This window comes from Lampris incognitus, chromosome 1, assembly GCF_029633865.1.
Source record: "Lampris incognitus isolate fLamInc1 chromosome 1, fLamInc1.hap2, whole genome shotgun sequence".
Lineage (NCBI taxonomy): Eukaryota > Metazoa > Chordata > Actinopteri > Lampriformes > Lampridae > Lampris > Lampris incognitus.
The window spans coordinates 18,846,651-18,860,139 of NC_079211.1; the positions used below are offsets into that span (position 1 = coordinate 18,846,651).

The 13,489-nt window shown below is 42.5% G+C and overlaps 1 protein-coding gene across 1 annotated transcript in view; it reads right to left on the reverse strand.

Moving 5' to 3' along the window:
- The window catches only part of rnf44 (ring finger protein 44), a 34,384-nt gene that overhangs the window by 6,519 nt on the left and 14,376 nt on the right, over positions 1-13,489 (reverse strand). The window contains exons 3-6 of the mRNA XM_056290199.1: positions 2,081-2,303; positions 1,745-1,864; positions 964-1,137; positions 693-854 (exon numbers count right to left, since the gene is read on the reverse strand). Coding sequence (XP_056146174.1) covers positions 693-854; positions 964-1,137; positions 1,745-1,864; positions 2,081-2,303 — 679 coding nt within the window. The remainder of the gene's footprint in view (positions 1-692; positions 855-963; positions 1,138-1,744; positions 1,865-2,080; positions 2,304-13,489) is intronic.

Genomic DNA, 13,489 nt, shown 5'->3' on the forward strand with positions numbered 1-13,489 from the left:
TAATTCCATTATCATTCTGTTATCCTCTTTCGATGTTGTATTCTGTAAATAGTGTACATACATCCATTGCACGTCTGTCCATCTTGGGAGAGAGATTCCTCCTCTGTTGCTCTCCCTCAGGTTTCTTCATATTTTGAGTTTTTTTGTTCCTTATCCAATGCAAAGGTCTAAGGACAGGTTGTTGTGTTGCTATATAGCCCACTGAGGCAAATTTGTAATTTGTGATAATGGGCTACACAAATAAAAACTGACTTGACTTGATTTGAAAAGATGTTCAATACAAGCTGAATGCAATAGGTGTACATGTGAGTTTGGGATCGAATTGCCAAAAATGGAATGACACTGCAGTTCGGTTCTACTATGGCTGACTGGAAACCATTAGTAGTGATCTACCTAGCCTGAAGCTGGTGCTTTTGGAAAGCATTGCAAGGGCTTGTTGTGAAAATCTGGGCAGGTAACGTGAATATACACTCTTACTCCTGAAACAGTAATGTGAGCAAGGCACTTCCATCTGTTTCAAGTGGAGTTGTTCGGTGGTCAACAGTGGGACACTGTCATTATGCTGTCTTTACACTGTGAAACTCGCAAGTATGAATAAATGGAGGTTTATGAATGTGAGGAAGACAGCAGCTGGATCAGACCATGTGTTTTCGGTCAGTTTTGGTTAAAAATGATCTTAGTAGTCACTTTACCACTCCAAAGGGCAACTCCTGATGCAGAGGCTCTTGAGGAAGATACTGCAAGGGGAGAGAGGGAGGCATCGCTGGTGGGTGATGAGAGGGAGGGTATGAGAATGTCCCTAATGGGTGCTGATCCCCTCTAAGGTCCACATCATTCTCTACCCTCTGCAGAGGCTGAGGGGGAAGGCACATAAAAGAAAAGGGTATTACAAAAATACATTCCACTTTGTTTATTGGAATTACATTGCTACTAATGCCACTGTGTGTAGTGTGGACTACTCACCATGCGTGTGTGCTGAGGCTGTAAAGGGACAAACTGGCTCAGATGAGTAAGGTGCGGTGGCTGGTGGGGGGGCACCGAGGGGGTTGGGTGCAATATAAAATGCTCGCTGGAGATCAGGGGCGGAAAGGCTTGGTAAGACACTGGCATATGCTGCATGGTACATGCTTGGATGAGCTAGAGTGAAAGAGAAAGCAAGGGAAGGAAAATATATTTTATTAACCCATTTTATTATTTTATTAAAGATATGAATCTATGAAAACATAAGGAAAGTAGTCAAAGTACTTCAAAGTTTCAGGACTAACACTGTAAAAACCTGCACCAACCCTATAAAAATATTTATCTGGCTTTCAATATTCATTGATAACATAAAAGCATGTGTTAAGCATATGTAAAACAAAGCGATGCATTATACAAAACTATAGCATGTTATGTCCACAGAAAATGTCACCAAATGCCGCACTACTGTTTCAATAACAGTCATCAGAAATGATTAAGCAACATAAACATTTTGACTTTTTTTTTAATTAGAAAAGAAACTCAGATTATTACAACAATTTATTTTATGGACCTGAATATATCTTATGCTAAAAACATGTAGGAATTTGAAAATGATAAACAGCAGCTGCAGCAGCCTTATTGGTTAGTCATGAGCGGTGACAAATTGGTTGGCTGGAGTGGTATGGTGAGCTACATGGATGCCACTGACATTCAAGCTCTTCCTTTTCAAACTCACAGGAGGAGGAAGGCAGCAGAGCAGAGAGAGCTGTCCGCTGAACATTACCGAGCATGCTGGGAGCTGCTGAGTGTTGCACCCTGGAAGGGGCTGCCCGGTGTGGATTGGAAATCCGTGGGTCGTCACCGTGGTAACCGTGTATGATATTGGAACTGATCCTTGGTGCATCTTTTATGAGAGTGGAGATAAAAAAAAACAGCAACTGATGAATCTATCAAAAAGGTCAATCAAGCAGGCTTTTTTTTGCCAACTTCTATGCCATCTTATGACTTCAAACCACACCACAATAATCATTTGAGTTTCTGTGTATATGCATCTCTGACAGTGTATTTCCTTAAGCATTTGTCTCACAAAGGTTGAGCCATCAGCTTTTTCTTCAGTTACCTGGTCATGTAGATCCACCATAATGGGGCTCTGCTGAGGCAGGTGAGCAGCAGGGTGAAGCATGCGTGGCGGTGCGCTGGTGTGGCTATATTGTCTGGACTCATCTAAAGGAACCTGTTGTTGGTGTTGGGAGAAAAGCGGATGATGGAAGTTCTCATCCTGGACTAGGGAATTGTGCAGTACAGGCCTGTCTCGTCTCCCCCACTGACGTCTCACTGGAGGGCTGTAGTATCATACAGAAAAGGACACCAAGCATGAACAGTTGAAGACAATCTGCCTAGTGTATCAAATCTTACTTTATTCAGACACATAGGTCCATATAAAAAAAAAAACAACAAAAATATAACACAGGTCAACAACACAAAAATATAGCTAAAACAGCAGTTCACAAGTCCACCATGATTAAAACCTATACAGACATTTGTTCCAATGTTTCCAGAAACAAGAGGAGTACCTTCTATCACTTTGTGTAGGCTTAGTTAAGAGCATTATAATTACATTCTTGGAATCAATTAATCGACACATAAATTTAATTCCTCAACACAGCATGAAAAGTGGGTATTTGGTAACTAACAGGCTCGAGGGTGGATGGTTTAATTTCCAACATGAGCTTTAAAAGATGTTGCTCCACAGACGGTCACACACATAAAGACTACTTACTATCACTTAAAAGTAACGGACACGCTATTCCAAGTTCATGGAACAGAACGATGTAAAAACAATAGTAAAATAAAATAATAAAAAACTCAAATGTTTGATGTTAAATTAGGCCAGTAGTTTCTTGGCATTTTTTGTTATTATCATTATGTATGCTTGGTTTTTCCCTGCCTATCTAATACTTAGGCGGCCCACCTGAGAGTTTTCTTCCACCACCTAAAAGAAATGGGCAGTGTTACCCTAAATCTAGCGTTGGAAAAAAAAAGCTTCAGTCGTGGTGGTGTCTGGATGTGCTGACTGCGACTAGGCGGAAGAGAGCATAAAATGAATGAAAAATAGACTATCATAGTAAAAAAAAAAAAAATCACTTCCTTCCCTTCAGGGTCTGTTTCATGCATTTTGATCTCTATATGCCACATGTCACATGTCAGTGCTCTTCTGGGTGTTATGGTGACAATTTTAACCACGGTAAACACAATGTGTCTGATATTCAAATTCAATACCTAATAACTTGTAACTGTTTGAAATGTGATTTGCGCAAGACAGTGGGTGTAACTAGTGTTAACTCCAACGTAGTTCCCCGTTCTCACCAGTAGAGTGCGCATACTCGCTGCAGATCGCCCCCCCTTTGATTTTTGTATAGGACCAGGGCAGAGACATCTCCGTGGTGAAGTCTTTTGAAGCTTATAACTTTTTCTAAAATTCATAACAAGTACTATCTTTTGGATTTTACACTAAGAAGACTCCTACTCTTGTGAACCAAAGTTTGACTGGCGAGCGTCATCTCTTTCTTTGTGTTTTACCGAGCAAAGCTCCGGTGAGTTTAACACTGAGTCACGTTGATAATAGCTTAGTTTATTATGCTAGCAAATTTCATTCTGTGGTATTTTTATTGTGTGGCTGTGTGCAACATTGTGCGTTTTTGTTAAGTATGTTAGAGACTCTCAAAACCAATCTGAGATAGACTGAATGTGTTTGATTTCATGATTTATTCTTGAAAATATAGTAACTAATGTTGCTGTGTTGTACTGAAAGCCATAAGCTAGATGCTAAGGTACTTTCAAGTTAATTCATCTAGTTTTATGTATAGTTATTGTGTCATTTAATTTATATTTTCATAGGCAGAGAAAAAAGTATACTGTACAGTGTAGAGATACAGATTCGAATAATAATTATAAAAAAAGATGCCAATTTAAAAGAACAACTGCTGTTTGCAGGTTGATTTTTTGATACACGTTCGTTAAAGTGGATTCTGAAACAAGATGGCGAGCCAGAGCCCAAACCAGTGAGCCTTGTTGAGCAGAGTGCAGGCCAGCTTGTGTAGAGGGTGTCTTCAGCTTTTGCTCCATCGTGTGTCCAGGGAAAGGAGCACGCCCGTCTCTTCTACTCAGCTTAGATCTTTGCAAAACAAAATCACACTACCCGGGTAGATGGACACTGACTGAACACCAGACAAACGTTTTTTTTCTTCCTTTTTCCTTTTATTGGCCAGTTTATTGTTATTTCTATACAAGTGCACTTGATACTAAAATCTTAATGCTTACCAGTATTTTTCGTGTTGGATAGAATTCAATATACACTGAATGGTTATTTTATTTGACCCGTTGATGATATAAGTATGATTGCTTACACTGAAGGTATTGGTTTGTGAATAAATGTTAATTGCTGTGCTGCTTTTCTAAAACCTTGTCCTTGTTTATTATATCCTCCTTGAGCAAACCTAACGTTACCATTGCCAATAGATGCAGTCTGTACATTGAGATTCACCTTGATTCATATTAGTGTCGAAACTGTGCATATTCATTCCTGTGCTACATTTGGCCTTTAGTACGTATTACACCGTAATTTGTGGCGAGCCAGTCAGGAGGACAAGGTTTTAAAACAATTTTGAGGTTTACATACAAATTACAGATTATTATTGTTATAAATGCAGACAGTAACACAAAAATAATACAACATGGATATTTAACAGATGTATGGCATTAATGCAAAATGGCCTGTTTGCATTGTTGGTTTGACCAAAACAGACACTGATGATGACATCATAACTTCTCTACAGACATATGGGACTATAGCTAAAGTAGTGAGGCTTCAAAATACAGAACAAGAGAATAGTCACTGTAGAGTTTGATTCAGAAACTCCAATGGCAATGTTTCCCCTTCAGATCGCAAATGTGAATGATGCTATAGTGACATGGCATGTAGACAGTATTAAAGTGCATACACATACTACTAGCCAGACAGTAGCCCTTCCCACAGATATGTCTTCTGACTCAAGAAATAGCAGTGAATCTTCTGATGAGAGTGCTCACTCTGAACATAGCATTACACCTCTCATACGCAAGTCCAAGAACAAGAAGCCTGACCTGGTGAAGCTCATCCCTCTTCAGCTAAGTCCCAAAACAGATAAGAAGAAGGTTCACCTGGCAGTACAGAAGAAAACAATAAAAGCTAAAACTGTGAAACAGAGATGATGAGCTAAAACCCATCTGATGTGCAACACATTGTGGTTGAGCATGTAATCAAAAACAACACTTCCACATCTCAGAGCCAGTCCAAGTGGTTACGCTCCTTCTCTGCTGAAGCCTCCTGGAGAGGCCAACTTTGAAACATGGTGCCTCCATGTAGACTTGATGTTCCAAGACAGCCCCAGTGGATGTTCAGTGTAGGAAAACACTGGAAAGTCTGCTTCCCCCAGCCTCAGATGTTGTGAAGCAGCTAGGCTCCTCCGCTCATCCAAGAGGATATGTGAAACTGCTGGACTCCGCTTATGGTTGAGGACGGTGATGAAATCTTTGCAAGGTTCTTGAACACCCATCAAAACCCAGGTGAGAAGGCATCAGAGTATCTACAGAGGCTCCAGATGCTGCTGAGCAATGCTGTGAAGAGAAATGGAGTGAGCCAGTCTGCTGCAAGCCATCAGCTATTGAAAACAGTTCAAATGCGGCTGTTGGGACCACATACTCGTCATGCAATTAGAGCTGAAATATAATTTTTTTTTTATTTCGCAGAGCTGCTGTTACAGCTGCAGACAGATAAAAATAAAAAGAAGACTAAACTGGATCGAATGCACCGCCATTTTGGAACCTCCAAGCCAAAAGCCACTGTGAATGTGCATTCTGTGCCCAACAAGTCTCCTTACACAGATCCAAATGCAAGTAAGTGTGTTACAGGCAAATATCTTAGAGACACAGAGTCTGAAGAAGCAGCTTGCTGAAATCAGCACCGAAAAAAACATAAAAAACAGAGAAACTGCGAGACAGACAGCAGAAAGCTCAGACCTGCCCACGGGTCAAGTTGAGGCACAAGCTCACCAGGTGACATCAAAACCTCAGCCTTGGGGTCCGCGGTGGTGTAGCGGTCGAAGCATCGGCTTTGTGTCAATGCTGTTACCCACTGGGGACCGGGGTTCACGCCTCGGTCTCGTCAGATCCGACTATGGCTGGATTCGATGAAGCAAGAATAATTGGCAATGCTGTCTTCAAGAGGGGGGTGGAGTCAGCTTGTGTTCATCACATGAATGCATCTCTGTGTGTGTCGGAAAAAGCAGTGGTTCGGCCTGGATTCGCCTTGTCATGGAAAAGGCGAGGCGTCTCCTTCGAGACTGCCGGCCGGACAGATGCAGTTGGTGAACGCATACAATACGAGGGTGGGTGTTTGAACTAGAATAGGGAGCGACTGGCCACTAAATTGGGAGAAAAAATGGAAAAATCAGAAATAATAAAAAAAAAAAAAACAAACACTCAGCCTAAAGCCTGGTTCTGCTTCAGATGAGGTGAAAATGGCCATATAGCCAAGGTATGTGAGAACACTATCAACAAAGCTGCTGTTGACCAAAAGTACAAAGAACTGAAAGCCAAGCAAAATGAATGGAGAGCAAAACAAGGACTGCCTTTAAACTGGACCGGCTTCCAGTAGGAGACATACTGAAGCCACAGACAGAGATCAAAGTCCCAAGATGAAATGGAAACCAAGAAAAGCCAAATGTTAACAGACAGAGTCCACCGAAGACGAGCTCCTCAGTGCTTAGTTGGCCCAAGATCCGCTGCTGTTGTCACTATTGAAGGAACCCAGTGTAATTCAATTATTGACTCAGGCTCACAGGTGACTACCATTTCCAAGTCTTTCCATGATACTTACCTGCGTTCTGTGCCAATCCTGCCTCTCAGAAAAATCCTTGAAGCGGAAGGCCCTGGAGGTCAAGATGTGTCTTACCTAGGCTACATCGAGGTCAACATACTGCTCCCAGAAAGGGTTGCAGGCAAAGCTGAAATTGTCAGCACGTTAGCCCTCATCGTTCCAGACTGCAGGTCCAACACAGTTTCCCACCCTTTTAGGCACCAATATACCCCTGGTTCGAAACAAATACAGCAGATACAAAACCGAACAAAACAAGGGCATGGTGGGGAGAGTCAAACTGCAATGCAAGAAAGCCACCGTAATCCCAGCTGGTGAGATGGTGTTGAATGGATATACCAGAAAGGTGCCCAGGAGTATTGGAGTCCCTCGCTGGAGCCTTCCACTCAATCAAGTCTACCCAGTGGTTTGTCCTTCTGTAGCTATGTCATATCAAGCCCTCATCAGACATTCTTCAAGGTCCCTATCCTACTCAAGAATGAGACAGCACATAATATAACAGTGCCAGTGAACCGCAGTATAGCAAATCTTTCCATCCCACTCTTTCTCTCTCCATTGTCGACTTCATCGAACAAAACTGAAGAGCACAAGGTGTCACAACAACCCAGCACTGTTGCTGAATGTATGGCCACAAGCTCAACAAACCATGAAAACACAATCACTTTTGACTTCAGTGAGTCCCCTCTTTCAGAGGAGTGAAAAGAGTGGATCACAACAAAGCTGAATTCCATCCCTGAAGTTTTTGCAATGGGCGACCTCGACTATGGTCATACAACTGCAGTCAAGCACAAGGTCCCCCTCTCTGACCCAAAACCCTTCAAGCAGAGGGCAAGGCCCATTCACCCATCAGACTATGAAGTGTAAGGGCTGCCAGGTAGCACAGCGGTCTATTCCGTCGCCTACCAACACAGGGATCGCCGGATCAAATCCTTGCATTACCTCCGGCTTGGTCGGGCGTCCCTACAGACACAATTGGCCGTGTCTGCGGGTGGGAAGCTGGATGTGGGTATGTGTCCTGATCGCTGCACTAGCACCTCCTCTGGTTGGTCGGGGCGCCTGTTTGGGGGAGAGGGGGAACTGGGGGGAATAATGTGATCCTCCCAAGTGCTACGTCCCCCTGGCGAAACTCCTCACTGTCAGCTGAAAAGAAGCAGCTCGCAACTCCACATGTATCAAAAGAGACATGTGGTAGTCTGCAGCCCTCCCCGGATTGGCAGAGCGGGTGAAGCAGCAACCGGGATAGCTTAGAAGAGTGGGGTAATTGGCCGGATACAACTGACCTTTCGCAAAGTCCCGCCCCCCTTAGTTACTGTTGCTCTTCCCATCAAGCTTTTCAGAACCATCCAGGAAGTTGCCGGAAAACCCAAAAACATGAAAGAAGAAATCAGTGCATTCCCAGAGAAAATAAGTTATGTATTTTGGAGTAATTCATCCTTAATATCATACCGTGAAAGGCAGAAGGGGTTACAGTATGCAGGAGGGATACATTCAGAATATTAAAAGTAAAACTGACTTGCGCGGAGTCTGGGCTGCCGGGTGCGACTGTAATTGAGGGTAAAGCTTACCAGTCGCAATCAAAGAATGAGAAACCCCATCAACGAATTCTGAAAAACATTGTGGACCAATTGTGGACCAATTGCACTTTAGGGTAATTTAAATATTTCAGCTATTATTGGTATATTTTTAATAATCCATTGTCAACATCACTGTATTATAGTGTTGATTTTGGCCAAGGTTCCCCATGGCGTTCTTTTATCCAGGCTTTTTCAGGGGTTCTGTATGGGCTCCTGGGGGTCGCAGGATGGCCACGGATATGCCCCAGGGCCGGGGGAACCGCCCCATGATTTGTTTTTTACCTTCGGACGAGAACCAGTATTTTCAACAAAATAAGGCAAACGAGAAGCCTCCGAGGGTGGGACGACTTTTCCGAACAGCCGGTCCTCACCTGGAGCTCAAAGAGGGGGAGAAACTTTTAAAATAGGCCAGATACGGAGAGGTCTGACTGGCCAGAGACCATCCCAGCCGACCCTCCCCGCGGGTCTTTATGCGCTGAAATGAAAGGTGGAACCTGGCTAACCTGTGACCAGCATAACAAAGTTATGTTAGTGGGCTAGCTATCATTAGCTACCATTAAATTAGGTATCTCTGGCCACAGACTAAGCTGGTTATGTTCATCAGGTACATTAATAATGTTATGTTGTTAGTCAGTAATATGTTGATATGTTGATAATGGTAATAAGCATTGTGTGGGTAAAAGTAACAGTAATAATATGTTAGCTATATTAGCTATCAATAATAGCTAGTAGCAAGCTTAGCTTGGAGCAGACAGGTATTTTTGTTGATTTGATTTGCGAAATCCATTGCACTTCTTGCGTTCTGGGTTTCAGGAAGTGAAAAAAAATTACACCCCCTCCAAACTTTTCAGATATCTAGTACCCAATTTGCAGATCCCATAGGCACACCATTTCAGCATTTTGCTGTCTGTTTGAAAGCTTGACGGACCTCGCTCACATAGAAACCGTTGCTAAGGTAGGACTGGACAAGCACCATTCTGGGGCAGTACTTTGCGAAAGGTGAATTGGGACGAAAAAGGGAGAAAAAAATCCCAAAATAAAAAGACTATGAAGCTGTAAGATTCCACCTGAAAGAGCCTATGCATCGACTACAGGAAGTTAAACAACCAGACCATAAAGGATGCATATGCCTTACTGAACATCAAGGAAACCTTTGCTGCTGTCATAGCATCCAAGTGGTTCTCGGTCATGGATTTAAAGTCTGGCTACTATCAGGTGGAAATGGGTCAAGAGGACAAGCACAAAACGTCTTTTGTCACACTCATGGGTTTCTGGGAATTCAACAGGATGCCCCAGGGAGTCATAAATGGTCTGTCAACCTTCCAGCGAGTCATTAAGAAATGCATGAGCTCTCTCAACCTCAAAGAAGTCCTGGTTTTCCTCGATGACCTCATCGTGTTTTTGGACACACTTGAAGAACATGAACGGCACCTCATGCTTGTCCTCGATAGGTTTAAGGAGTTTGGTCTCAAGTTATCACCCGAAACGTGCCACTTTTTCAAGAAGTCAGTCAAGTACTTGGGCCATGTAGTCTCGGAAAATGGAGTGGAAACTGACCCTGGAAAAATTGCCCCTCTGAACCTGGCGATGGCCAAACAACATCAGTGAGCTGAAATCCTTCCTAGGATTTACCAGGTATTATAGGAAATTCGTCAAGGAAAAGTCGCCAAACCTTTATAAATACTCTGACTGCTGGTTACCTTCCACCCCGGAGGAAGTCCAAAAAGCTCCAAGGTCTTCTCCAACTCGGACCTAAAACGACCCTTAAATGAAAAATGGACCTTAGAATGCGAAAACGCATTCAAAGCACTTATAGAGAAGTTGACAACTGCTCCAGTCCTCGGCTTTGCCAACCCCAGGAAACTGTATGTCCTGCATACTGATGCCAGCCTGCATGGACTCGGTGCAGCTCTCTATCAAGAACATACGGTGAGATGAGCAAGGTGCAAACTACGCGGGAGCCAGGGGGAGCTTGGCTCCCCTTAATAAGACATGAGCTCCCCTGAACACACGATTTGTGAAATTTTGGGGGGTCTCTCAAATATTGACAATATGCTGGCATTTCTATTTTTCTGTGTCTTCATCATCATGGATCATGGGTAAAATTAGGCTATTATTGATGCATGATAACTGACTATGTTATATTATGTTCCTGTTGTTGAACTCATGGTTCACCTCATCCAGACGATATGGAACTACAAGAAAATAAAGCCAAGCCACATTACATGAGTCAAAATAAATATATTTTGAGTGTTTTCAATGAACAGATCACTCATGGATTGCTTTGTTAAGACTCTATCAGATGTGCTGACATAAAGCAAGTAGACCAACATACTTGCAGATATGAATGTTTCTTTGCAACAAGAATCACAGTCAGCCGTTTCTTTGAGGCATGCGCAAGCCCCCCCCCCCCAGTAAAAAAAGTGAGTTCCCCAAAGGCCATGGTATAGTTCGCACACTGGAGATGAGTCATCGCTTATGCAAGTAGAGGCCTGTCCAACTGTGCGTAGCGTTACCCTACCACTAAACTTGAGTTTTTAGCACTCAAGTGGTCTGTCACAGATAAATTCTTTGACTACCTCTATGGAACTGAGTTCACCATCATGACCTACGTCTTGATGTCTGCCAAGCTCGATGCTGCAGGATACCGGTGGCTTGCTGCCCTGTTTAACTTCAGTTTCAACATACAGTACAGAGCTGGCAAGAGAAATGCTGATGCTGATGGGTTATCCAGACGTCCACATGATGCAGCGGAAACTGATCATGTGCTCAAGATGAAGATGACAGGGTGAAACAATTCATTTTAAGGTTAGTGGATGAAAGGAGTGAACCCATTTTCCCCAAAGAAGCTGTCAAAGCTATTTGCAAAAGACATTAGTTAGACAAAGCTCCAGATACTGACGAGGGCAGCCACTCCCTCTAATATACTCATTCCTAATCCTGCCCTTCTTTGTCACTCCCAATGAATGCCAATTGCAAACTATGAGACCATGATATCAATACATTCAGCACAAAAATCAGCCTTTACTGAGGTCCCGACATATATCAGGGCCTGGCCTTTCTCACTATGCAATGTTAGTACCTCTGTAAGTTAACATTGGGCTTTACCTTGGGCTTTTCAGTACCATGACAGTGGCTCACTTTTGCAAAATACATCACTATGGTAACTTGCGCTTTATACTTAACACATGCTGCGTACTGCACACCTAGCCTGACCAGCAGGGTATGTTTAGGCTATATTGTATATGTCCCTCTTCACTAGTCAAGTATCTACAAAAAAAATGATCATAAACATCACAATCAAAAAGGAGCCCATGGACCTGGATAATCAGATGTCAATAAAAATGGATGTCAAATTCAGATAAAGGGCCAAGGTTGGTTTTAGTGAAACCCCATATCTGTGCATTTTCAAACAACGAATTAGTTGCATGCAAACATCAGCGACAGGGGCATAATCCATCCAAGAAAAGTATAAATACTGAAAATGGCAGCAGCTGCAAAAAGTAGTGATACTAGTGAGAATGAAAGACATGTCAGATTTAGACCTGCATGTGCCACTTGTCGAGCGATATATGTACGAGCTCAGAGCCAGAGGACCCCCTGCTACCTTTGGAGTCACCTGTCTGCTCATATGCCCTGTTACAGGCAAGTGAATACTGCTCCCTTCTACCAAGTTGGCCTTGTTGCAGGACTCTAATTAGGAGTCCTGCAACAGGCTAGTATAAACATTTTCTGACAGTTGTTTCTGAACTTGAGTGTACAGTTTTGGGAGAATTTCTTGAGCAAAGAATTTATGACAAGGTAAATTATATCTGGGGTCGATGGTCTTCAAGGTAAACAATCATGATTTTCAACACTATCTCTCATATATGTGTGTCGTAGGGACATTTCATTAGCAACCATAATACTGAACAGTCTTCTGAAATGATGTCCACTGGTGCCATCAATGGTGAAAAATCTGTAAATGTGAAAACTTTATCGCCAAATTTATGGCATTATTAGTGCTCCAAGCTGCATTATTTTCTCTGCCTCTGCAAAGGCAAGTAAAAAAATGTTTGAGAAATTATCCAACTCACCACTTTAACAAATAGACATGTGGGTAAAAATTACCTTCTGTAGTGAACGTGCAGTTAGCATTAATACTTAATTCAAGCATTAACTATGAGAAATAGAGTGAAATGCATTCCTCTGCATTCTCCACTTTCTCAATTTCATTCAAGGTGTTGTTTAGAAGACTGTCATTCATCCCAGCCATCTGAGTCACTATCTCAAAAAAGCCTGATTATTACTAAGTTACTGCTATATACTTAAGCAGCGAGCTATCAAAATTATTTTTCAGACAAAGCACCGTGATAATTTGAGTCACAGTAGAGTTAAGTTCGGTATTGTTTAGATAGGTGAGATTTGAAACTGTGTAACCTGGATTACTTTAACCAGGGCAGTACTGTAATATACTTTTCATGTGCTACATGTGCCAAGGCAGTAATGTAATATAATTTTCATCTGTTACATGTGTAATTGTCATAGTCCATTCATAAAGGGTAAGGATATGTGTAATTTCCTCCACAGATTACTACACAATACCTGGATGTAACATTGTATCTATGTAAATTCATTTCAGTCATCCAGATAGTAAAATATCCAGGGGAGGTTTAAATCTATTCATTGGAAATTAGTTTTCAGTTTGAAGGCGTTTCGCCATTTATTGGATAGCTTCTCCGGTTGTTGAGCAGCCACTACACAAATGAATGGCACAGCACAGGAGAGCGAACCCCTCGGGACAGGACTCAGCAGTTTACACTTGTTTACAAGAAAAGAACCACAGTTTTGAGGACCAGGACGAACACATTCTAGACAGGGAGGACGGATGGCTCAAAAGAGAAGTCAAAGAGGCTATACGTTAAACTGGAACAACCCTCTCTGAAAGGGGGGGGGGGTTACAGCATAATTTGTCTGTTAGTTATGCTGCCATAACATCAATGCCTCAGCAGATACCCCGACACGCCACTCTGGCCAAGTTCAGGGAAGGGGGAGGTGGCCG